At 41.5% G+C, this 26,167-nt stretch overlaps 2 protein-coding genes across 2 annotated transcripts; one reads left to right on the top strand and one right to left on the bottom strand.

The window, feature by feature from the left end:
• The first annotated feature begins 223 nt into the window (after positions 1 to 223).
• anapc5 (anaphase promoting complex subunit 5) lies at positions 224 to 11,313 on the top strand. The gene is made up of 17 exons (XM_055050840.1): positions 224 to 676; positions 762 to 841; positions 2,167 to 2,276; positions 2,356 to 2,599; positions 3,436 to 3,502; positions 3,617 to 3,718; positions 4,550 to 4,740; positions 4,826 to 4,907; positions 4,989 to 5,081; positions 6,654 to 6,835; positions 7,570 to 7,705; positions 7,867 to 7,941; positions 8,078 to 8,199; positions 8,731 to 8,838; positions 8,976 to 9,123; positions 10,268 to 10,430; positions 10,519 to 11,313. Exons 1-17 carry the CDS (start codon positions 479 to 481, stop codon positions 10,737 to 10,739), a joined length of 2,322 nt encoding a protein of 773 aa, XP_054906815.1. The 5' UTR covers positions 224 to 478; the 3' UTR covers positions 10,740 to 11,313.
• A 1,850-nt stretch (positions 11,314 to 13,163) lies between these two features.
• Positions 13,164 to 21,161, bottom strand: ggt1a (gamma-glutamyltransferase 1a). Its single transcript, XM_055050841.1, has 13 exons — positions 21,104 to 21,161; positions 20,827 to 21,003; positions 20,594 to 20,724; positions 20,419 to 20,508; positions 19,910 to 20,102; positions 18,933 to 19,093; positions 17,756 to 17,905; positions 16,305 to 16,441; positions 15,960 to 16,147; positions 15,749 to 15,876; positions 14,594 to 14,706; positions 14,394 to 14,507; positions 13,164 to 13,735 (listed from the first exon to the last, which is right to left on the bottom strand). Exons 2-13 carry the CDS (start codon positions 20,997 to 20,999, stop codon positions 13,589 to 13,591), a joined length of 1,725 nt encoding a protein of 574 aa, XP_054906816.1. The 5' UTR covers positions 21,000 to 21,003; positions 21,104 to 21,161; the 3' UTR covers positions 13,164 to 13,588.
• Positions 21,162 to 26,167: the final 5,006 nt, after the last annotated feature.

Raw genomic sequence — 26,167 nt, 5'->3', positions numbered from 1 at the left:
AAGCTACATCTTTCTGATACTTTTGGAGATTAAATAGGTAAGTTTAAAAGACACATTGATTCTATATGCAGAGCTAAACGTCAAACCTAGAAGGTATTTAATTATGAAAACCACATTACCTGGCTCGCCCGAGGCCATTTCCAAAGTGTTTTTGCCACTTACAACATGGCGGACGCGCTAATCTCTCACTGCCGTTTTGATGACGTCTCTTTGAGGCGACAGAAGGAGGGCGGTTTGAAAGCAAAACAGCCAACTTGTGTCATTTTTCGGAGCACGGTGCATATTCTGTTACGAGGTTAAAACATACCCGCGTTTTGAGCTAAAACCTTTATGTTTCTAAGATGAATGCAGAGTTATTCTTGCTCTTTTCCGACGACTTTCCCGACACTAACGGGGCTCGGTGAGGTAGCTAGCTTACCCTCTGCGCTGCATGTTGGACGCCGAGCTGGCTTTAGCTTAGAGCCGGGTCCGTTTAAGGATGGCGAGCGTGCATGAAAGTTTGTATTTTAACCCCATGATGACCAACGGGGTGGTCCACGCTAATGTGTTCGGCATTAAAGACTGGGTGAGTCCATATAAAATCTCCGTGCTGGCGCTGCTGTATGAGATGACCTCTTCAAAGATCACCCTGCCTGAGAGAAGGCGGCTGAACAAGCTCATCCTGCCGCTCCAGCAGGTTCGGTTCTTTATGCTTAGTCTATCCAACCTTCTTGTATGTACCGTAGTGTCGTATGTGTTGCTCACTATGCTTTTTTTTCCAGGGTCCAGACCTGACTCTGGGTCAGTTCCTGAAGACTGTGGAGGAGTGTTGTCCCCAGACCGCCTCTGCAGTCAAACGCAGGTCTGCCTAACTCTGAGGTTATCCAGATAAGTCACTATTTAACATGCTATAAAAAACTATTATAGAAAAATGAAGAATGGTCTTGATTAACTAATAATAAGGACTGTGAGTCTGTGCTGCAGCTGCATCTGTGTGCAATCAGGTTCCGCTATTATGCTAAGTTGTAAATATAAACAATGAAGATCAACCTATTGGACACTTTTATTTCATTTTATGATGCAGTAGGAGTTTAAATGCATAAATGTTTTTTTTATCATTCAATTCAAACTGACATACATCCACAAAACGTCTTGGTGAATATAATCTAGTATCTGTTGCATAAGATCATGATCAGATCATCTAGTTTACGACATGAAGTGAATGCACCGCAGAGTTAAATGGGGTATGTAAAGTGTTATTTAACATCCAAACTCAAACTAAAATCATATTTTTTCCAGTGTAATTCAACAGGTAAAAATATGTAATTTCTTAATCTGGTTTGCACAAACAATTGGAGTAAATGTTAATATTTCTCAACAGAGCAATATTTCATGGTCAAAAATAATTTTTATTTTCTTATGCTTCTTTAATCTTTTTTTGGCCAAAGATAGTAGTTACTGGGCTTTAGATTATGCTGATTTGGTGCCTTACACGCCATGTTATTGAGTATTTTATATGAGTGTTTTCCGTAACATCAAAGATAGTAAATGTAACACCACTCAATGTAACACACTAGGTGGTGTTTTCTACTGTTCTGTTAAAATGTAATTTCTTCTTTCCTGCTTCTTGTCTTAAAATCCCTCAACTTTGAGAACATCCTCCTATTCTGCACATTTTAATGTAAAAAATAATTCAATTGAACAGGGAAGATAATGATTTTCTACCTACATGTTATAAATCCTACTTCTGCACTTAAAAAAATACCTAAAAACTCAATTTGTTAACTAATTATTTGAAGTCAATGATAAAAACTTGTAACACACTCCCTCGACTAGTAGGGGGCGCCACAAGGTGAGACTTCTGATTACAATCGATTAATCAAAATTAATTGTAATGAATCAATTGTAGAAGTAATCGTTACCTAATTTAGTACTTGGTTAATTGTTAATTTGAGAATACAGACTCAAAAAATGTAATAAAAATCTGAAGAATGTGTCAATTTCTTTACCTGATTAATTGTCGGATCAATCAATTATTAAAATAATTGTTAGTTGCAGCCCTGCATACATATAGTAAAAGCCACAGTAGTTTGTTATAAAAAACATTTAGCTTTATAGTTTGCGTCAATCCTCTGCAGTACGGAAAAGTTGTTTGGTCGCTGAGCTTGTCTCTTCCAATCCTTACAGGCTGCGTGAGATGGCAGACGGAGAGCTGAAAGACATGGAGTACTTCTTCTCCACTCTGCCCACTCCGTTCACCGCTTTCGATTCTGAGGCTTACAAAACCAGCGTTGTAGGTACGTAAAACTTCATATGGCAGGTGCCTTGTTTTTCTCTGGAAATCCTCTGTTTCCCAATAATCTCTCTGCTCCGCAGGTCTTTTCATGCGACACATGCTGCTGGCGTACAACAAGCTGTCTTTCAGCCAGGTGTACAAGCTGTACAAGTCCCTGCAGCACTATTATCACAGCCACTACGCCAAGCCCACGGACAGGCAGGTGTGTGTGCCCACGCTGGCTGCAGACGACTCGGATATGGACCTCACCAGCACCGAGGACACCGTGGGGGACAGAGCGGACAAAGAAGACCTGGACACCCCACTGCATGAGTCCGAACTTCGGTTAGTGATGCTGTTCTTTTCAGCCGGATGCACGTTTCATTTTTGAAGTCTAACTTTAACCACTAGTGATCACCGTCAAGCCAAAAATGAAGTCTTGAACTACGTGCAGTTTGGCATCACTTTGATTGTTTTAGGAATTGATTGGTCTGATGGTTAATCAGATATAGAAAAAATGTTTTTGCAATATTAGAAACACTTTAAAAGATGGAAATAAATAATCACTACCTCTTCAAACATATGAAATGCTGTTAAATATCAATAACAGCATTTCTTTAGTGATTTTGAACCAAGTGAAGCTACAACTATAATAGTTGGGGAATTTTGGGTAAGACATATTTAGACAGGTGTTTTTGTCTTAAATGTAAAATGCATACAGGGTTTCCTCCAGTATATTTTAAGCCTGGCGGGCCACCATGTTTTACTAGTGCCCCCACCAGGCTAAGCATTGCTTATTTATTTAAGTATTTTTAAAACATTTTCATTTCTAAGACATTACAGTTGGTGTTCAGGTGTTAATCGTCCAATCTTTCAAAAACACATGATTATAAAAACAAAAAGAAAAAACAAAAAAAAACACAACGGGCCGCTGGATGAGTGCCGAGCGCCCAACCACCGGGCTCAGCAAGTTTTCTAGTTTTCTAGGGGAAAACCCTCTATTATATATATATTTTTTTTTTTTTTTTTTTTTTTTGATACAGATGGCCTTTTTTTTGAGTCTGTATACTTCAGTTAGTCGATTACTGAATTAGTTGACAGTTAATTCAATGATCAATTAATCAGTTCAGCCCTACCTTTACGTTTTTAAAAGTTGACATCAGATTGTGTGTCTGTTTCAGATGTGACAACACGCCGAGCCGAGGCCCCCTCTCTCAAAAACAGGCCGAATACTTTCTTGCTCGACAGGTGAGTCTGGATGAAGTCTAAACGAAGCATCGTTTGTCATTTCGCTCAGAGGGATCCGTGGGACCCGGATGTGTTTTTGCGGCTCTCTCTGACTCTGGGAACGTCCCTCCTCAGGCTTACCTTCTGAAGAACGACGAGAACAAAGCCCTGAGGCCGGCAGTGCTGCAGGAGGAGCTCAACAACATGCTGAAGTTCAACCCGGACTTTGCAGAAGCGGTGAGGCCCAGCAGAACTTTTAACTGCAAATATCAACATGTGGATTAAAGCCATTTTAATTAGATACAGGAGAAAGTGTGAACTTAGACTAATCCAGCTCTGCCCTTTCTTGACGTAACTCTGCGTACTACCAGTCAGCTGACTGAACAAACACAGCTACTCTTTTCCCTCGCTTAGAAGAAACTCGGCTTTAAAAATGTATGGGGGGTCGTTGTGTCGCGCCATTTTAAAAGAGAAACTTGGCAAGCAGAGCTGCCAACTGTAAACTTGCTACATGAGGAAATTGTCCAACCAATTAACCAGCTTTGATGACCTTGCTCTTCTCCCAGTGCAGGCCATGCTGTTCCCTTAAAATCTGCAGCTAAATGTAGCCGCTGCTACTTCTTGAGATATTAAATTTGATATCATTCCTTCCCACATCACCGTCCATAGTGACTCTTTCATGAGTCCTAGACGATAGGAGCTACAATGACCTTTAATTACCCTTTGAGATAAAGTATTTTTGTGTTTAGTTGAATTGAATTTGTGATTCATTGTTGAGAATGCGTGTAATAGATGCCTATCACAAATCTCTCATTCTCCTTATAGTATCTATTAATCAAAATAAAGATTCAACAAATATGCCTAGTTATATTTATCAGGAGATAGATATCAGTCTGTCAATCAACCAAGTTTATTTATGTTGCACATTTCAACAATGGAGCAATTCAGAGTGCTGGACGGTTTTGTGAAAGAGTTGTACTTGCATACTTTGAAAAGGCGTTATTTTTATGCTACCTGAGTGACGGTGCGCTTCCTACATCAGCTCTCTGCTCCTCCTCCCTTCTACAGCATTACCTGAACTACCTGAACAGCATGAGAGTCCAGGACATCTTCCTCTCTGCTCACAGCCTCTTGCATTACTTCGACCGCCTCATCCTCTCCAGCAACGAGGGAAAGAGCAACGGAGAAGAGGGCTACGGCCGAAGCCTCCGCTACGCCGCGCTGAACCTGGCCAGCCTGCACTGCCGCTTCGGCCACTAGTGAGTGCAGAGCTGGAGGGCGCAGTTTGAGTTTGTTCGGACAGAATGAAAAAATGTTTTCCTGCTGTTGTTTTGGTTCTTTCAGCCAGCAGGCCGACTTGGCTCTGCAGGAGGCCATCCGCATTGCCCAGGAGTCCAACGACCACGTGTGCTTACAGCATTGTCTGGTAAAACAAACAGTTTTATGCTCCGACTCTACAGTAATGTCGTCATGAATGGTTTGATCGTCATGAAGATTTCTCTCCCAGAGCTGGCTCTACACTCTGGAGCACATGAAGGGATCGGAAAGCACGGTGTTGACTCAGGACTCGGTGAAAATGGCCGCTCATTTCTGCCTGCCGGTGAGTGCAACATGACCTTTCAGTGGAGAATCAGCTTGGTAGTTTGGCGTCGGCTGTTGTACGTGCTGTAGATTAATTTTTTTATGATTTTGAACCTAGCCTACACTCTGAGGAAGTGTCTGGATCAGGTTACCTTAGTAAAACGACATGCAAGTTTTTTTTTTTTTTTCTGAAGTCAAATCAGAAAGAAACGTTTTCTGACTCTTACTGTTTTTTTATGTATTTATTAGTTGATTGATTTTTGATCCTTCTTTGAATACCCTTTATCATTTCTTTTACCTGCAATTTTCACCTCCTCAGAAAATCTTCAGTTTCAATGAAACCCTTATGCATGGACAGAAAAAAGGTCAATTTTGTTATTACTTTCGGGCTGAACTGTTTGAACTAAAAATTGCTCGAATTCAGTCACTCCATTATATCACTGTGTACCTTAAAAACCCCTGAAGAAAAGCATGGAGATGTTTTCCTTGGTCTGCTTCCATCAGTGGTGCTTTCAGTGTTTCTGGATTAATAAGGCTATCTGAATTCAGCAGATTGATTATATGTATAATGAATGTCTGGAGAAGCTCCAGCGGCTAATTTATTTCTATTAGAATGGTGATAAAGCTCTGACCTTCAGAGACTAGACTTGGTCTACAGCTAGGAAAGTAAAAAAATAAGAAAAAAAATAAAAGCTAAAAAACGTCAAATATTGAGTCCTTTCAGATTTAATAGCAGGGCAGGTTTAGAAGGATGTGGGCCCCCGGTCCAGAGCCAGTTTTAGTGTCTGACACTCGATATGTAGTCTGTGCATCAGTGGTTGTACCCGCAGCACTCCAACCAAAAAAAGAAAAATATTGGCAGCTGCACCTGTAAAATAAAACAATCTAGTTATTCTTCATTTTAATGGTAAACATTTTTATTTCTCTACCTGTTTTTTAGTGGGAATTTCAGGCTGTACATGCAGGAAACTTACTCAAAATGAAAGTAAAAAACACAAAGCGATTTGAGTTTGTTCTGACCTCAGTAGAATTAAAAGTAAATCAAATTTGTCCTGAATGAACTCAGGATACATTTATGTCGCTGGAATAAAACAGGATTGCATCCAGTTGATAAAATACTCAGCACAGGTACATGTGTAACTTCTGACATTAGTACAAGTTAGAGCTGAGACTTTCTAGCAGTTGTGAGCTTTGTGTGTCTGAAGCCTTTCTCTGCAGTCGGAAGAGAAATTATTGTAACCAGATGCAGTTCAGACAGGTCAGAGAGTTTCTTTTAGCAGGAAAGTTCCAACATTTAAATACCGTTTCTCCACATTTGTGTTGTGTTTTGGTTGGGTCTGAAGCGTTTTACATAACCTAAATTGATAAATAATTTCCTTTCAAGTATCCATGTAACTGAACCAAAGCCATTGAAAACCTTTCAAGTGCAGAGGTGTGTTCTGTGAGCATCCAGTGGAATCAGTTCTTTCTTTGTATTAAGTACTTATTATGTGTGACAATCGGTTCCAGTTGTTTATGACCAGGTCACTTCCCCCACCTGAGGTTGACATCTGTCGCCAACATGTCCGACTTGTTCTCCTCTCCTCTCCAGTACCTGGGATCTCTGGACATTCAGTCGCTGGTCCAGCAGGGGGCGATGCAGGGTAAGGCTGCGCACAAGCTGATGGATGCTCTGAAGGACACGGAGATCCTGCACTGGAAGCACAGCCTGTCGGAGCTGATCGAGATCAGCCTGGCTCAGACCACGTCCATATGGAGGATGTACGGCAAGAGGTGAGGATCTTCTTCATACTGGCTCTAATATTTACATGACCGTAAAGTTCAAACCAGCTGTTTTACAATACAGATGTTTGTTTTAACACCAGTCCATTCACCCATGACTTTAAACACCAGTGATGAAATAATGTACACTATTCAAAAGCAAACCCGCTTATAAATTATTTCAAAGCTGCGGAATGAAACTTTTATAAAAATGCATATTTTTTCATATGTATTAAAACTGTCACTATTTCATGACAGTGTAATATGAAACAGATCATTTGTGGGGGAAAAAAAACTCCTATGGTTTCTCCCTGCGGTCCCACTGCCATCTGCAGAAATACACCGCCTGATCAAAAATAGTCGATCAGAGCCGGGAGGAGAGTTTTAGCACTGTCAATCAACCTCGTGTACATGCTGCTCACACTCTCCTCCTACAGCTAGTTCATAAAGAGAAATCTGGTGAATGTTAAAGCTAATTAACAGTTTTTCAGGAAAGGTTAATTGTGTCTTTGCCATTAACTCATTGTGCAGAGTGTTTACAAGTGTGATTGACAGCACTCCTCCTGGCTCTGATTGGTTGTTTCTGACCGGGAGCGGTGCATTTCTGCAGATGGCGGAAGGTGAAGGAGATCAACATTTTCACAGATTATCTGTTTCACAGCTTACTGCCACAACACGGAGACAACCATGTTGTTTATCAGCACTACATGTTGCTGCTTTAATGTGACCTCCGTTACGTTCCTCAGCACCATGGCTCTGCAGCAGGCCCAGCTCCTCCTCAACATGAGCAGCCTGGAACCGGTGAACTTCGGGGTCCATCAGAACAATACGGAGGCGTTCGCTGTGGCTCTGTGCCACCTGGCCGAGCTGCACGCCGAACAGGTAACGCTGCTGCCCCTGCTCTCTGTCTCGACTTTCACTGGGAAGCAGTGTTTTCGTCTCACTAGCGGCTAGGTAGCGGATGTTAAACAGCCTTACTTTGCAGCTTGTGGCTGGACTGTAAACACTGGACTCCGTCTCCTGTCTGTCTCGTTTTGATGCAGGGGTTGTACAGTGCAACTGCAGAGATTTTTCAGCATCTGAAGGAACAGTTTCCTCCTCACACTCAACATTCAAAGGTATTTTTCTTTTTGCTCTAATACATTAGCTCACAGCCTGGCAGATATGAATTTAATTTACCACAAGTACTTGCATATTATATGTTTAAATGTCCAACCTAAGATCCTTTAACTTTAGTATTCCTCCTATCTTCAGCTCTGGATGCTTTGTGATCTGAAAATCCAGTTTGAGAGACACATGAACAACAGGAAGTACCACTTAGCGGAGCCGCTTGTAAAGGCCATGTCTGCTTTAAACAAAACAGAGGGACTGTACAGGTAATGCCAAACCACACACAAAAGCTACTTCCGTCCCTCTAGGAAGTTCTGGTGTTATTAAGCCATTACTTCAAATACACACACCAATTGCAAATTTTGCCTGGACTTGACATTTTCACAAGTTATTGCCATTTTTTTCTGTACTTCCTTCGTTCCTGACCAATCACTGCAACACAGCTGAATTTTGACCAATCTCTGTCGACCTCAAAATGATTCTTTTCCTTAGAATCATTTTTGAGATTTTCTGTAGGATTTGCTTATACTGTGTGCATAGTTTACGTTAACTTGAATGGCGTTCTTATTTTTTGGGACATGATGCATTCATTTTAATTTATTTTTAATTTATTTTTATTTCACAGTATCATAGCTACCTTGTATTTTTTTGATATAAACAGAATATAAGTAAAGATTTGCGCACATTTGTTATGGAAACATAGCTAGTAATCGTCGGCCTTTACTATCACAACAATCCATTACACCGTCCTGGAGAGATTATCTATGCTGCAGTGTTTAAAGCTTATGTATCGGCAGGAAAGCCCAAGTTCTGAAGGCCCTGAACCGCAGCACCGAGGCCTACAGCATCCTGCAGCAGCTGCAGGTTCACTGTGAGAAGACCAAGTGCACGGAGATCATCATCAGGTTCGGCTCTTACGTTGCTCTTGCACACCGTCTCGTTGTAATAATCTGCAGCGTGAAGAAGAAAAAGCACCAGACGTAATACGGCAAGTCGGATTTTAACCGTCGCCTTCCTCCCGCATGCTGCCTGCGCCGTCCAGAGTGATGCTGTCCACCGCCGAGCTCCACTGGGAGTCGTCCAGCTTCTCCACGGCTCTTCCTCTCCTCCTGCAGGCCTTGGCTCTGGCCAGACAGCACCACCTGCAGTCCCTGGCCTCAGAGGCCATCCTTCATCTGGCCTTCACTCAGGTCAGCCACAACAAGAAAGCCTGTTGCTGTGTCCGTCCAGCAGCAGCCTCCACGCAGCGTGGGAGGTGTTACTGCTGGACGAAAGCTGCCATGCATTGGCTCACAACCGAAGCAGATTGGTTTGCAAGATTTTAAGCTTCACAGTAAATGTTTTCGAATGTTTCCAGAACTCGCTGGCGTGATTACAAGTTTTATGCACATGTAGAATAAATCTGCTTTGGAAATATAGAACAGAAAAGTGTTTGTCAAATTGATGTATAAAATAAATAGGGAGACTTTCGGTCATTCTGTATTTAGTTTACAGACTTGATGCCTGATTGGGCATTTACTAATAATAAACTTGGAAAAGTAAATAAAACCAAATAAGCAGAAAAGCTAAAAATTATTCATAGATGAGTGCTCAAAAAATGTCTTGGTTTTCAAATACCAGTGGTGGGCATCACTAGTTAAAACATTAGTTGCACTAACCACAAGGCTCTAATTATTAAAATTAGTTCAGCATCATTTTGTGCTTTAAACTGTTAAATAAAGAAGTTGGAAGAAAAACAAATTTTGTGAAAGCGCATTTTTAGCAAATCACGGTAATTAGAGGAAGCTAATTCTAAAGCGCTAACTTAATTCAAATGATATCTGCCCTTGAAAGACTGCAATGCTCAAGAACCAATATCATTTTAACATCAGAATTTACAGTTTCTGTAATGCCCTTTGATATGGTGTTTATGATTACGCCTTGTTTTCTACAATTTATTTTTGTTCCTGTAGTGTAGTCTCATGTTTTCAAAGAAAGTTATTGGGGGGAAAATAAAGGAGAGGAAGCAGAACTACTACTATTTCAAAATAAGAGCATGGATATCAACATCAATAAGTACAATGTCAGCACAGATTCGACTGAAAGTTTACAACACATTGAAGTAAATTAGCGCTTTAGGATGTAATCAAAAAAGCAAATAGATTTTCAGTTAGCTAAAGCGCTAAGCGAAAAATTTGCTTAGCTGTTTGCAGGTTAGTGGAAGTATGCCCACCACTGCCAAGTACTAAAAGTAAAAGAAAACATCAATTGGACTAAAGATAATGTACAACTGAAATAATCTGACTCCTCTAATCCCGTGACCAGATCAGGTGATTCTATCTCTTCCTCCTCCAGCTCATGCTGGGCATCCCTGGCCAGGCGCTGACTGTTCTCCATGAAGCCATGGAGCCCATCCTCGCCCACGGAGCTGTCATCGACAAAGGCCGCGCCATGCTGCTGGGAGCGCGCTGTCACATGGCTGTTGCAGGCTTCAGGCTAGAAGGACAGGGCCATCTAGGTGACCTTTAACCCCCTGAATCTGCTCATGCCACGTGGAAGATCTTACATCATCTGACTCTCTGCTTCTTCTTCTCGTCTCCTGGCAGGTCAGCATTCGGCAGCTTTGGCTGTTGACTGTCTCAGCGAGGCCGAGTCTTATTTCTCCAGCCTGAACTGTAAGGAGCGCCTTCGGGACGTCCGCTACCTCCAGGCGCAGCTCCACCGCTCGCTTGGACAGACGGCGCAGAGCAACAAAAGCGCCATGAACTTCAGGCTGCTGGACCAGGAGCTGCAGTCCCCAGCCCCACCGGTCTTCATGCAGCTCTGACAGAGCTCTGCCCTCACAGCATCATCAGGCCGGTTGCATTACCTCCCGACACGACACGTGCAGCACCGCGGCTCACCACTAGGAGCCCTGTCCTGATTTGTCTCGGCACTAAAACACAGCAAAAAGACCACGATCTCACCAAGTATGTTTAGTTTCTGGTATAAATATCATAAATAAATTACAAATTACGTTTAGGAACTTGTTTTTAGTCAGTAATCCCTAAATATTGGTAAAAGAAAAAATAAAAGTACTATTTTATTTTAACAGGCAGATTTCACATTTATTATAAGTTGAAATATTTTTATCAATAGTAGGGAATTGTTGACTTAAAACAAGCTCCTACTTCTTGCCAAATTGTTACTCGTTTGCTTCACCTTTTTCCAAGTGTATGAAGATATTGTGGACTGAAACTATGCCAAAAATATTGTGTAAGATTTGGTGTGTTTGGCGTGAACATCTCATTTCTTAACCGTTTCTATTTGAACCAGAGGTTGTCGAGGAACTTGCAGCACAAAATGTTAGTGTTGTTTCAACAAAACGGTGACAGGAGTCATGAATAAAGAGCAGTAGGCGAGAGTCTGTACGTTGCGTCTTGATTTGTGTGGCACGGTTCAGGTTTGAGTGATGAATCGCGTGCAGCTGGACAGGTCGCTCCCTGGAGGAAGAAGGTGTTTGAAGTTCATCGGGAACTCGCTCAGTCCTCTTCCATGTTTTGATGAACGAGGGACGCAGGGCGAATGTGTTTCAGAGGCCTGGCCGATTTATTTTTGTCTCCAGAATACCGATGAAGCTGAAGGAGGAAGCCATGATGTGACGCTGCAGCTCGGATCTGTATTAATCTTTTCTTTGACTGTTTTGCTCTGGATATTTCAGCTGAAGTTTCTTAATCTCCATCCTCAATGCTCTGATTTGTTCTCTTGACTTGTCTAAAATATGTCTGCTTCGCTTCTCTTCCTATGGATAAACAGTTGAATTGTATAATGTTGCTGTAGCCTTGTTTACCATGCAAATCCCAGATAGGATAGAGCTGCCTTTAACAGTGGAAACGTTGCATAACGAGGAAGCTCCAGGCCTTGCAGCGCCTGGATTTACATGTTTTAACATGTATTTCACTGCTGGTGCTTCGGGTGTACAGGAGGGAAAAGAGTGTGTGTTCACTGACTTTGAAATTACATTTAGTTTGCATAAATTATTGTTTTTTTCATCCTTGGGGCGTTTGTCAAAAACAAGCAGAAACAAGCCTCCCACTTTATAACGAAGCAATTTACCTGAAAATGTGTAAGACATTAACTTTCTAAAAAAAAAAAGCACCTCTAAGTTCCTTATCTGTCGGCTTCCTAAGGCTCTAAATCCTCTGATAATAACTGGAAAATAAGATCATAACATGCAAAACACAATTGCAAATTATTATAATAATATATGCAAAGGTAAAATACCTGTCGTGTTGTTCCATCACAGAGTTGAAGAGCCTGGAAGATGATTTTTAGCACTTTTTAGGTCTGAGTAATTAGAAAATGCTCATAAAAAGAATGGCTTTGCAAGACAAAATTCATTCTAGTTTCAAAAAGTTTTTTTTTTTTTTCAAAAGCTGATAAAAACAAAATATTTTCTTTGGATTCTTACTGGGATAACTATCGACGGTTCCCCACAGCTCAAGATCCCGACTCACTGATAGAGAAACTCATTCAAATGAAGAACATTGTGTTGCTGTTTTGTGTTTGTTTGCCTCCTGACCTTTAAGCTTCTTGCTTTTAAACCGGATTCCCACTTTTTGAGTTTGGTGTTTAGCAGCAATTTACCAATTTTGTTTATTGATTTTTTGTGAAGTGAAGTGAAGATTTGAAATTCCAGTTTGGTCTTTTTTTTATTATTTTAATACAACTTTGTTTCTTTTCCTGGTGCCAAACCCTGAAATAACCTTTCACCACAACAGCGAATCAGGAGCCAACTTCAGCACTGTGTTATTTTGACTTGGAATTTAAAGAAATATAAAACCCAATTTGGAAAATGTTTATAAAAACATCAAAAACTGAAGTTTCGTATAGAAACGTCATGGAGGCCCTGTTAACGTGTCTCAAACCTCTGCTCTCTGTCCCATGGTGGCTGCGGTGATGCCTTCAGGCTCCGTTTTCCTTCAGTTCTCATATGAGACACATATTTCTGTTTCTCAGTGTTTTAATAACAAGCATGGCAACAAAACATAGCATAGGAACAATGCATGTTTAGAAAAATATATCTGAAAATGTTTTCTTATTTCGGAAGATGCTATACATTCACTTAACCTCTCTACGATATTAAACAAGAAATAACAGCTTCACTGTCGAGTAGAAAACAAGTTGAGCTTTGGTTCGAGGCGGAACCAGCTGAGAAGTCCTCGCTCTGAATTTATCAGACCTGTAGTTCTCCTTCCCATCAGACCTGTAGTTCTCCTTCCCAGGCAGTTACAGTATAATTACTTTTTATTATTATATTACAAAACGGGTTAAAATGCCGCATTGGTAACTTGCCCAAAGTTGACATGGCGTCATCAGGCGTCCGTTGGAAATGCAGCCGTGTTGTTTCAGAAGTGAATAGATCCGGCTGGAACCTTTGGCTTCTGCTTAAATCCCTACAGTTTATTTTCCTGACCAGCATCCGAGTGTTAAACCAGCCACGACGTCTTACTTTACTTTCAAACACACACAAAAATAATTTATAAAAGGAGAAGTTTAGCCGAAAAACAGGTCTTAAGATTGAGTCAGTTCCCATGTTTCGGCAGCAGAGGAGCGGCGTCTCTAGTGTAAACATAGCTTCATTCCTCGGTGCAGTTCCCTTAAGTTTTCTGGTTCTGTCAGAGTCTCTGTGGAAACTCAGTATCCGGCCGGATAGCCTCCTTTCCGGGGGTCGGACTCCGCGCAGAGACGCTCTCCCTGCCGGACGACAGCCTGGACCACGGAGTCTGGAGTCCTCAGTGTTTGCGTCACATGGTTCTTCTGTTCCAGCCCCTCCAGGACGCTCTGCACAGATACCGAGTAATGAATTCATAAGATTATTGAAAACAATAACGTTTTTGAAAAAAATATTGCGAACACAATACATATTGTTTGAATATTTGCTGTAGATGGGATGTATACAATACTTCATGTTTTGATATTGATCCGATATCAAGTAAAACGAGGGAAAGTATCGCCAATACTGAAACTTATTTAATTTTGATATTTCATCTAAAATAAAACAGTTTGAAGGTGTTCTTACCTTCAAACTTTTTTATTAAATCCTACGACATAATAAGTTGATAAACCAAAACAATATAAAAACAAAAGTACAAAAAAAAAACAATTGGTTGAGAGCAAATCCAACCAAAATCTTTCTTGAGGTCGAGTGGAGTTCAGATTTCAAGAGGGAATCTTAAGCTAAAGTATCAGTCTTACCATGTAATGCTTAAATATGTGATACTAGTTGTTGCGCTGCAGAAATGCACCGAATAAAGTTATATTCAGAAAGTTAATTTAAGGCCTCTGCCTTTTTAAAAGCTTTTCAAAACTTGTTTTGACATTTTGCAACAGTTTCAGATTCACCTATTAGGAGTTACTGAAAGGTCACTTGTTTGACCTTGTATCATCACTGCTAACTCTTCCTCTCTTTCCTGCCGTTTTGCGTCCATGCCTGGCTCACCTTTTCGAAGCCCTGCTCCACCACCGTCATGTTGGGGTTGAGCTGATTGTGAACGCGCGGCTCCATCACGGCTTTCTTTAGGTCATAGTTGAAGAAAAGGGAGTTGAGGATAACCTGTTGCCGCCACGACACGTTACGTAAGTTTTGCAGGACGCAGAGCGGGAATCCACAGGAGACGAGAGCGGCCGAGCCGTACTCACCAGAGCGGTGGCCGTGGTGATTTTTGTTCCTCCGGATGCTCCGACGACCATCTTCACTTTGTTGTCTTTGTCAAAGATGATTGTTGGACACATTGAGGACAGGGGTCTTTTACCTACAACACAGAAACAGAACGTGGTTCTATAGTGCCTTGCAAAACTGGTGTTTTTGGTCATGTTAAAATGACAAGCATTTATGTATATTTTTTGGATTTTGTCCAAATACCCAGAGTGTCCAACTGGAGATCAGAAAGTGTCTGTCTCAGTGTAGAGGTTCCTCCATCTTTTCAACAGTGACAGTACTTATTTAAATGTTTTCACACAATATATTTAGAATTTTACTCTTTTTGTGGTGGTTATTGGATGAAATTGTTTACACATTTAGTAAACCCCTTAATGTTTGTTTGAATTTGTTTTGCTGAGTTTGAAGGCCTGGTTGTAAGGCAAACCAGGAAGTGGAACAATCCATCAGGCTGCTGGAAGCGGGGACTTCATGTTGAAGAACCCGCCTCTCTCTGCTAATAGCACAGATGCTAAAATATTTCTGGTACGTTTTTATAGTTGAGTTGTAGTCAAAATGTGTTTGTTTGAATTAGCTGTTTATGTTTATGCATCATTTGTCTTTGTCTTCTCTCCCACCCCTCCTCGTTTGTGTCTACTAGCCTTTGTGTATAAATTCCCCTGAGTTCATCATGTGAGGTCAGTTTTGGTTTGTTATCCTGAGTTAGGTATGCCTCAGTTGATGATTTCTTTTGGGCCCATTTTGATATATGTTTTAGATTTGTTGACGACTGTCTTTTGTGAAGTATTTTTTTGAGAAATAATAGAAAATATCTATTTTTTTGTGTGTCCTTGTGCTTTACTGGTTGGACCATAACACTCCGGATGCCTGGGAAATTGTTTTGTCATCAAACTGTGCATTCAAATCCTGCACAAGTTCATCCCTGACCTGCTGCTGTGTTCCTGAGTCTATGTGAATCTCTTGACTCTGTCGACTTCACAGAACCGCTGTGTTCACAGTGAATTTACGTTTCACGCAGGTGGACTCCACTTGAGATCAGGCGACTTTTGTTTTCACTGTATTTGATTTGAGGGTACAGCGGACCGTATACAAATTCAAACCAGACTTTTTAGCGTGATTGGTTGGTTTGGTCAAACCTGGCTGAATGAAGTTGTTGGGTGATGGCGGGATCCCGAATCCATTGGTCATGTACGGAGAGCTGAAGTCGTCCATTTCGTCGTTGAAAATGATTCCCGTGGACCGAGACATGACTTTAGACCCAAAGCTGCGAAGCAAAAGCGACTCTTTTTGTTTATCTGTCTACCTAAATCAAGTGTCTTGAAAAGTTGGAACATTTAGGACTCTCACTATAAATTAATGGTGCTGGTGGCAGCAACTGCACTTCCGTCCTCGGCTATGACAGACAGGTGAGCTGTGCCGTGGTTTTCTGGAACAAAATACTCTGGCTCATAGTAGTTATCTGGGTGGGTTGTGTCATCCGTGATTTTACTTCGTATGCCGTCAGCAAAGTAGTCTGAGGTCATGTTGTGGATCAGCTGAGACGGTGGAGAGAGAAAGGGAAAAAAAACAGGTCAGTGTTCGAGAAGAAAACAAACGGAGGTGACGATGAGAGGCTCTCAAGCAGCTGGGGCCGCAGATGTTCCGGTTAAATCGGAAAGGCGTGATTAAAAAGCACAAATTGGGCGAGCTTACATCAGTGATGTTGAGGTACCGGGGGTCGCCCAGCCTGCTTCTCTTGGCGTAGGCGAAGCGAAAAGCCTCAACGATGCGATGGTAGGTCAGAGTTTTCTTTTCGGCTGTTGAGACACTTGTGTCCGTGAAGTTGTACCCTGCAAAAACAGAAACATGCAGTTGCGTGAAAATTCAATGTATACATAGAAACCATATGTTTTCTAACATATTTTGACACAGATGACCGTTTGATCAGTTTTGATGATGCTGACAAATCCAGTTATTTCCAGACAAACTGAAGAAAAGACTTTTTAAAACCTTTTGCGAAGCCCGAATTACATTTGTTCAAATAGGACACCAAGAGATTAATCCTGACGTTAATATCACATCAGGTACACATAAGCAGAGGATTGCTGTTCCAGATGAGCTTAAATGGTCAGAAATCCTTGAGTTTTGGTCGCCCAAGAAACTTCACCTCAAAACCAGACCAAAAGATGCTAAAGGAAGTCTAAAAAAATCCTAAAATGTTATTATAGAATCTACAGACGACTCTCGTTCATATGGGAGTGGGTGTCAGTTTGATCAAAATAGAAACTTTAGATGTTTACGTTTTAGGGGAGAAAAAACTCTTGCTGGAGAGAACATAAACTAGGACCAGGACTCTTTCTTTTCTTGGACAAATGAGTTAAAAAAAATTTTGATGTACACCAGAACAGATTACATGTTTGGTATAAACTAAATCCAACATTGCAGGACAAGAACCTAACACTTATTTTGAAGAGTCTTGGTTTGGATATGTGCCCAAAACCTACCGAAAATTGGATGAAGACGAAGAATTTGAAAGTTGTCTGTCTTGTCAAAGTTTGAATCCCTCAATCGTCTCTCAGCTCAGAGTGAGGGCTGGGACAAACTCTCCAAAGTCAAAGACTGATAGATGGCTACACTAGTTATTGGCAGGTAGAGGTGTCCTCTCCTTTTCCTTCGCTGGAAAATGTATTTTAAGTTTACGAGTAAAATGAATAGATTTTCTAAAGCAGATTGAATCATTTTCATTTTGAGGGATAAGATGAAAATCCCTCATTTTAAGGGATAAGTAGGAAATCAGACTAGTTATCAACTTGTGAACATTTCCTAACAACAAACAGATTTGTATACGTATTATTTTATTCTGTATGAACTTAATTAAATATTCACATTTTACTTAAATTGTTTCATAACTCACAATGGTTGCCAATCTATAGGTATGTCCTAGTTTTTCCTTGTGCAACATTAATGCTGCAAGGTTATCTCCTTGCTGTTGGGAACGCACTTCCCTGCTACAGCAGATGGAGCTGTGAGGGTGCATTTCTGTCTGGCAAGCGCAAGTGTTTTCTGCCTCCACAGCAGGCGGGGAAACATTCCCGGGACAACCTGGGGAAACCTGACATCCTTTCTTCCGCGTGGCTGCCCAAACGCTCGGCCGGCCTGCTCACCGTCCACTATGTTGAGAATGAGCGCCAACACGGGCCCGCTGGAGGGGGCATCTGGAACGTGGATGGTGTATTCCCCAACATTCAGCTTCAGAGGGTTCTCGTTCAGCACAGGCTGGTACTCCAGCAAGTCGTCGAGCGTGACGATGCCACCTGGAACACGGATGAAACCGCTGAGAACCCATTTCACGTTGTTTGTTTTAACTCTACTTCTTGATGTTTGTGTTGTGCAAATTGTTTGCTTGAAAATCCCATCCTTTTTCTGAGTACTTTTACTTAAAAAAAAAAAATCTCATATTAGGACATTTTGTCATCGCTTGGAAATAAATAAAATTTAAGTTAATCAAAGGACACGCAGTCAGCAAACCTTCGCCTTCTGTCCTTTTGGGGTACAAATTAAGATAGCAGAAGACGGAAAGTTTCCTGTTTAGAAAATTGCAGCAAAGTGTAGCAGTTTGGGTGCAACAGCAATGACATGCTGCAGAACTGCCAATCAGATGGAAAAAAATCTGTCTCTGTCCTATCATTGTCAATTTAAGAGTGTGAAGTTGTCTAAGCTGCACTGGGATTTTAAGTGGAACAGTGCTTTGGTCAAAGAATAAGATTCTTTTTGTAACAAATCCCTCAAGATGGACTTAGCAGAAAACCAAGGAAGAATATTTGGGAAAAGCGCCTATTCTTCCAGGACTACGGAGGAACGTGCTCCATAGTCCTGGAGGACCTTCAAGTGAAGGTCTGTGACGTTGTAGATCTGTTTCTCTTCATGCTTTGTATAAAAATAAAGGTGGGCTCTACTTGAAAATTTGTCAAAATTGGCAAATGTACTAACACATGACCAAATCAACAAAGAAATGGTTTGACAGACATAAAATCGGCCACCATCTGCTGCTGTCTTAATCTCACACCAGAAGCCTTTAGAAAACTTGCAGAGGAAACTTAAGAAAGACAATGTTTAAAATGAACGATGGCTCTCTGTGTGCACCAACTTTGTGAAATCTTATAGGACAAGACAATGCTGCCCTGATGACAAAATGAAACTCTGACACCTACATGTAATTAATGCTACTCAAACAAGAGGGCTATTTTTAAGACTTTGTGCAACCTCATTAGGGCTCCTCTGAATGTTTTGATTAATTTCCACTTTCTTTCACTTTAAAAGTAAACACACTGAGCACTGCACCTGCCGCCTGGATGTCCTCCACGATGCTCTGTGCCATGGTCCCGTTGTAAAACACATCAGGCCCCTCGTCCGCTATCCTCTGATACGTCTCTGCCAACTTGGGGAATTTGACGATATCATTTTCTTTCAGGATTCTCTTTTCAGAATCACAGAACACCTCACTGTGAAAATGACAACAACAAAAAAAGAAAAAAGCAACATAATAAAGATGTTGCTTTATTATGAAAATTGTCAGAGACAAAGACAGCAAGACTGAAAATGTGGAACCTTGAGCCCACAAAGCCTCAGTAGAGAAAAGAAGGAGCCTCATCGTTTCTGACCGGCCGCCATTTTAAACCTCAAACGACTTGACACAATGAAACAAGTAATGGCAAGATGAGAAAACGATGCTGTTTAAAGATGTGAAGGGCAGTGGGTTGGGTTGCAAACTTTACTTCACACCACACATTTGTCCCATTAAGCTATAAATTGCTATCTATTTTCTAACTAGCTAACTGTTTGCTAACATCACTGCTAACGACTTTCAAAATTCAGACTTTGGCTGAATAAAGTTTGACTGAATGGTGACTTGTCCAGAGCCGCTAGCTAACCCAGTGCAAGCTGGAGACCCAGTGAGAAGTCACAAATGCCTGGGTAGAAAAAATGCTCTGTAGATATTAATCTAGACAGAACAAGCAAACTTCAGAATGCGCAGTTCAAACCAGGATTTTATACTGTTTGAGGTGAGAGCAGTAACTACCAAGGCACTGCTAGCTCATCTCAATAACTTTATAAAAATAAGACTTTTATTGACAAACACTATACAGTTTGGATGTGAAGATTTATGTTGCGAAATTTGCAGTCGGTGAACAAGGATGAGGCTCCTACTATCTTCTCTAACGAGTTTTGAACAAATGTTTAAAGCTAATCAGCAGTTGCTTCTTTTTGGGTTTTTTACGGAGACTTTGTCAAAGCCAGCTCTCTCTGTTCCCCCTCACCACATGTTGGCGTCTCCTTGAATGGATTCTTTGCTCTTAAAGATGGCGTGAGCCAGAGCCTTCCCGATGGGGAAACCGTCACGAGCCAGAGCAATGCTGGGCTCAAACAGCTCCTTCCAGGGAAGCCTGCCGTGCCGTCTGTGTGCCATCTCGTAACCTCGGATCTCTCCTGGAATCGCTATGGACAATCCACCTGTCGTCCAAAGACAAATCGCGTCTTTGTCAAACATTCCTGATTAAAGTGAAAGCACACAAGGCATTGTTGCTTGCCTATATTTAACACCTTCTGCTGCTTTATTTGAATGATCCTATCATAAATAGAGCAAGCGATGTGACAGGAGTGTAGCAGAAGACTGAGTACTCCTCAGAAGCTGGGTGGACAACTTTCAGACTGGAGTATGTCTCGCGCTAAAGCCTTCCCTTGCTGTTCGAGATTGAAGAGGATAGACAGAAGCAAAAATGCAATCTGTTGCTGGAAAACACTCTGCGAGCACACAGCTAGTCGGTACCTGTGCGAGAGAGTTTAGTGTTGTTGCCAAACATGTCTTCAGTGGCGTTCATGGGCGCCGTCTCCCTTGCGTCTATTGTTTCCACCATCCCTGTTCGGCAGAGAGCGAGGAGTGATGGGAAAGTGCCCGTACTTTTTCTTCAGTTGTGACCTCTTGACCTGCGGTACGCACTCACCTGTGGAAGCATTATATATTATAAAGTAGAGCCCTCCCCCGATGCCCATGCTGTGGGCGTTCAAAAGGCCGACACATAGCAGGGCGGCGATGGAAGCATCCACAGCTGAGCCATTTCTCTTCAAAATGTCCCTGGAAACACAAGAATGCACTTACCGGATGAGTAGCACACACACACACATGCAGCACACACACACACACACACACGTAGCTCAACATATGCTTTGCTCTTACCTCCCCACTTCTGAGCACTTTCCTGCATCAGCAGCCACGGCGGCCTTTGAGTAGTAGTAGTCTGAGGGGGGAGGCGAGTTTTTCCTCCCTAAGCCCATGAAGACCCCCAAGAACAGGCTCACGGTGGCCACCAGAAGGACCACCACACCAGCTATCAGGGACTTCCCGACCATTTTCCTGTTTGAGAAAATCATCAAACTGTCTTCATCAGACCTGCAGCTCAAGTTTCACCCACAGACGTTATTTTCTCCCCGCATAACTTCTAAAGTTTGGTCACCTTTGATATGCTGTGATGTTTCACAGACTGATAAAAAAAAAAAAAGCATCAAGCTGAAGAGCCGACCAGAGCCTGAATGAGCATCGGCTGTAATGGTAAGGTGTTAAAGATGTCTGGCTTAAGCCACTGGGTGTGTCATCCATGTTTTTCAGGTGTTAGCTCACTGTCATACTGTGATTATCAAACATGTGCTGCGTTCCCACTGGGTGTTTCAAGACAGAAGATCACGGATAACGAAATACGGGAAAATAACAGTTATTGCAACTTTCCTCTGTCTTGACACGACCCTGCAATTGAAGATGGGCTTCAAAGGCTGAACTGCTGAATCAAATCTTCACAAAAATCAGAGGCAGTTACTGTTTAATCCATCATTTCTCAGATAATGACATGAGTTTCCCAAGTGATTGATGCCTTCCTCTCACTTCTTTAGAGTGGATCTCTAAAGAAATTAGGATGTTTTGTCCCTCAAATCATCCATAACCTTCCATTTCACTTTGCTGTCAGTCTGCCACGGCCTGCCAACGAGAAGGTGAGAGCGATCTATTTAAAGTCCTGACTCTGCATTCTGCGATTGGCGATCTCCATGTGTTCGTTCAGCCACTCACACAGCGTCTATAAGCAAAAACCTTCCTGTTTGCACTTTGTGATGCTACAGCCTCACTCTTTTTTTATGTTGCTGAAATAGCTTATTAGCTTGTGTGTTTCTGTTGTTTATTTATTTTTACAAAAATCTGAATTCTCACAGTTGAGAGAAGTTGTCTTGTCAAGACAACTATTATTCACACACTTCTCCAATTAACCCTTTCTGGAATTTTGCTGGAGGAAAACCTGAAGAAGTCCTGTTTTCAGTTTGCGATGTAAAGAACACCACAAACATTTGAAGAAGAAGAAGCTCTGAAGAGAGGAAAACTGAACATTTTGGTCTAAATGTAAAACAATGTGTTCCAGAAAGCTGACACTGCACGTCTCTAAACGTACCATCCCCGAATATAAAATCCCTTTTTTATCTTCCCACCAACTCTGTGAGTTGGTGGGAAGATAAACCTGGAAGAAAACTTGCCAGAGGTCTCGAAATATACAAGACAGGGGTGAAGGTTCATGAAACCAAAAATACAGCCAGGGCCCAGGCAAAGTCCAGAACTAAATCCAACATATTACTGACTCAAGGAGGATTAATAAAAATACTTTCCAAGCTTTTATTTGTGAAGATTTTTGGGGGGAATCCTGCGTCCTCGTTCTCCCAGTCCTCACATAAGCACTTTTCAACCCTGTGCTGAGGAATCATAGAGTTTAAAGCTTGACTAAATGTAAAACAACATGTGGTGTGAATACCGTCACCACACCCCATTGCCCGTCAGCTGTTCTAGCTGCACGGCCCTGCTGCTGGCCTGCATTACTTGTTCCTGTCCTGCTGCGGATCGCCTCTAAATCGAATCACATCCATCTTGTTCTGCGTCTCCCGGGCTCAAAACCACCCGAAGCGGCGATGTTTAGTCAGCAGTCACAGCTGAATTATTACAAAAGAGGACAATCACGTTACTGTGCACTGCTGCAGCAGGCCACAGAAGCTTTCCTTAAGTATTCTCGCACGTGATTGTCTCTGGATGATTGAACATCTACACGTTTTTATCCCCCATCTAGACGCTGACAGCTGGAGGTTTTCCTTAGGATTAACTGGGAAGGATGCGCTTCCTCTCTCTCTCTGTCTCTCTTCCCGCCATGATTTGCCCCAGTTTGTTTTTGCACAACAGCAGCAAAAGGTGGATCTTCTGTTCCTGTACGTGCGGCAGCAAAATCTAATCACCGGCCGCAGCAACACGAACAGCTGGGACGCGGAGGAAGAAGGTGATGATGTCACGTGTTTTCATGGTCAGCTGCTGGGCTGCTAATGACAGGATCTCTGTTGTTATGTCGCCTGTGTTTTATGTACCCGGCAGTGATGAGCGGCTGGGTTTTGAAACCGCATTATCACAACAAGATGTCATAATGCGGCAACATATGTACAGATATAGCTGTGAAGCAGGTGCTACAGGTTTCTTCCATTATTATTATTATTTTTTTTGTTTTAAATATTTTATATTATTAAACTAGACAAAAAGAACCAGAGTAAAACACTGAATGCAAGTTTCAAATGAGGATTTATTTAATTTAAAAAGCTGTCCGAACCAACCACGAAAGCAAACGCCTCCTGCAGTTCATAACAGATTGTCCCTGAGGACCAAAACTCCCATCAGGCATCAGAGTGAAATCAATAAGTGAGTCTCTCACCTTGCTGTGGAGGAAGTGTGAATGCAAAATTGTTTTAGTACAGCAACTCTGGCTTGTTTTTGAGAATGAACAGCCAGTTTAATATCACGCTACCACATCTCAATCAGATTCATGCTTCCGACTTTGAATAGGCCACCCCAAAACCTTTGTTTTGTGTTGTCTAAACCATTCAGTGGTGGATCCACTGCTAGTTAACCCACACATTCATGAGCTATAGGTCATAAAAGCGTCGGGCATGCGTCCATCAGTTACAGCAAGTAGCTGAATTGGACCCTAGAAAGGTTTTTATTTCCAAAATACTGTCTTTCTTTAGTGATATTGCTTTACTGTAATATGTTGGCCATATCATGTGCAGAACACAAAAGAGTCAAATTGAGGTCATCGTGCTCATTATCAGCATCCAAATCCATATAAGCAACTGAGACGTGAATGCTTCCCTGCCTCCAGTTGTCCCGTTATTCTGCATGAGCTGTGTGCTCTCTTTACAAACCTGATTTCTTCTGTTGTCCTTTCGAAATGTCATTACCGCATGCTCATGTTTTCTACCCGACACCCTAATGGGTTTAGATACTGAAGCCGAAGGAGAACCGCTGAAAACGGGGCGGCATGTCAGCCAGCGCACACAAAGACGTCTCTACTGAGAGAAATGTGTGTCGTTTCTGCAGCGGTGCGAGATTTATGTTCAACTCTAACCGATACAATTCAGGAGACGTCATCAGGTCGCGTTGATACAATGTGCTTCGAAGCTGTTTTTGATCAAATGCTGTGCAATTAGGATTTTCAGATGGACTTGTCTGATTAAAAACATTTGTCAGGTATTGATTTTGTGTAAATGTGTTGGAGAGTACGCATTAGGTTTCTCAGGCCACGCAGTCAGGAAGGCTTATAAAGCTCTAATTAAAAATTGTTAATATGTTCTTGCTCCTGTTCTTATCAGAAGTGATAAAGTGTTGGACTGAGCAGAATGACACAGCGCTCTCCTTTTCCTACCAGCTGCTGATCACTGCCAGTCAGCAGGCTGAATGAAGGCTCATGTTCTGTTCACTTGCAAGATAAATTCAGGTCTTTTCCAATACCATCACTGTGACAGAAGTTATGCAAATATCAGCAGATAGCTCAACTAAAATAACCTGCTCATTTCAGCTTTTTGATTGGCAAATGTGTAATTTCTCACATGAAAAATGATTTTAATTCTTTTCATTAAAATGTGTTAATGTAGCTGTCTGCCTAGTTACATTGCTGAATTAGCAATCAACAGTAAATAGAAACTGCAAACGAACTAACTATCAGCGCAGTAATCAATGTTACTATGATACATATTATATATAATATAATGATATATATAATATAATTATATATTGATATCATTAGGATGTTGCTGCCTTTATGTTTTAACTAGATAACGTTCATATTACAGATCTTGCAATTTCACTATAATGTGAATTATTCAAGTATTTTTGCACAAGTAGAAATTCTCTAGCTGTAGATAGAAGGAAAACCAGTTTCTTAAAGAGACTTCGTCATCAAATTGATTGTTTTTGTAATACTTCATTCCGCCACTAGAGGGCTTTCCCCTGGAAGACGAGAAAGGAAAACGTTACTAAGAGTTTTTACTGAATGCGTTGTGATTAAAATCGTTTTTGACACTCACATCCTGTGGACCCATGTCTGGACTGATTTATTAGGAAAGCAAAACCCGAATCTCATGAGAAAAAGCAACGATGATACATGAAGAGGAAAGGACAGGAGCGTCTGATAAATATTGCAGAATTGTAGATCTGTTGGTGGTGAGAAATAGCATTATAGAAAGGACCCATTGTAGAAATACAGCTTTGAGGAAGGTGAGCAACAGGGGATGTTTGGGGAGGAGAAACAGGTGTTGGAGAGCAGATCACCAAAAACGGTGAGCTGGAATCAGAGAAGAAAATAAGGTCAAATCAGGATCAAAGTGCTTTAAGCCACAAGGATTGGAGCTACAAATAGAATCAGGCTGGAGGGGCGGGAGAAATTACTGATAGCTTCAAACTTTGTAGTTTGAAGCCCCCCACTGGGACATCACTCCCCCTTTCAGAGTGGGCCCCTGGAAACAGATACTGATCCACAGAGTGACTGCAAAAAACTGGGGCAGGGAAGATCCTCAAAGAAAGAGCACTGACAGAAGCAAACTGGATCTGACAGCTTGTATAAAAGCAAAGTGACAACTGGGGGGATAAAAAGGGAAATCTCTACTTATCTAATGGCCAGTCGGAGAACGCAGAGCTTGTTTCAACAGCTGGTAATAATATGTGCTTTTAGCTCTTCTGGAGGCCGGATGGGTGACACCATCGAGGGGGAGGCCCAGCGGCCACACGCAGATGAATAACTCTGTTATTTATCCAAATTGAAAATGTAAAAGTTTGAACAAATTGCGACTTTAGTAGTATTATAAACAAAATACACACACAATAAATAAGCACCAGATTTTTCTGCCATTCAATGGTTTCGAAACTTTTCTCGAAACCATCTACAGTTAGCAGCAACTGTAGGTTCAGATCTTTATATCCTGTGTGATTTTAAACCTGCTTTTTAGAAAAAGATTGGAATCACCTAGCAACCATACCTTCAAAAAATAAAAAAGATGTTTGTAGAAAGTCCACCAGAGGCGTCACTGCAACTAAGAAAACAATGAAAGGTCTAAAACTAAAGCTGCTGCTGTTGTGTAAAAAGAGCATGAATATAGAAATTATATTGCTACCAGTGTCAGTTTAATAGAGCTCAAATAGCTTTAACAAATAATTATTTGGGGCTTTCAAAATA

The sequence above is a fragment of the Poeciliopsis prolifica genome, unplaced genomic scaffold (assembly GCF_027474105.1).
Source record: "Poeciliopsis prolifica strain line A6 unplaced genomic scaffold, Auburn_PproV2 SCAFFOLD031, whole genome shotgun sequence".
Taxonomy (NCBI): Eukaryota; Metazoa; Chordata; class Actinopteri; order Cyprinodontiformes; family Poeciliidae; genus Poeciliopsis; species Poeciliopsis prolifica.
Note: the sequence above shows the minus strand (reverse complement) of the source record. Positions and strands in the feature narration are given on the sequence as shown.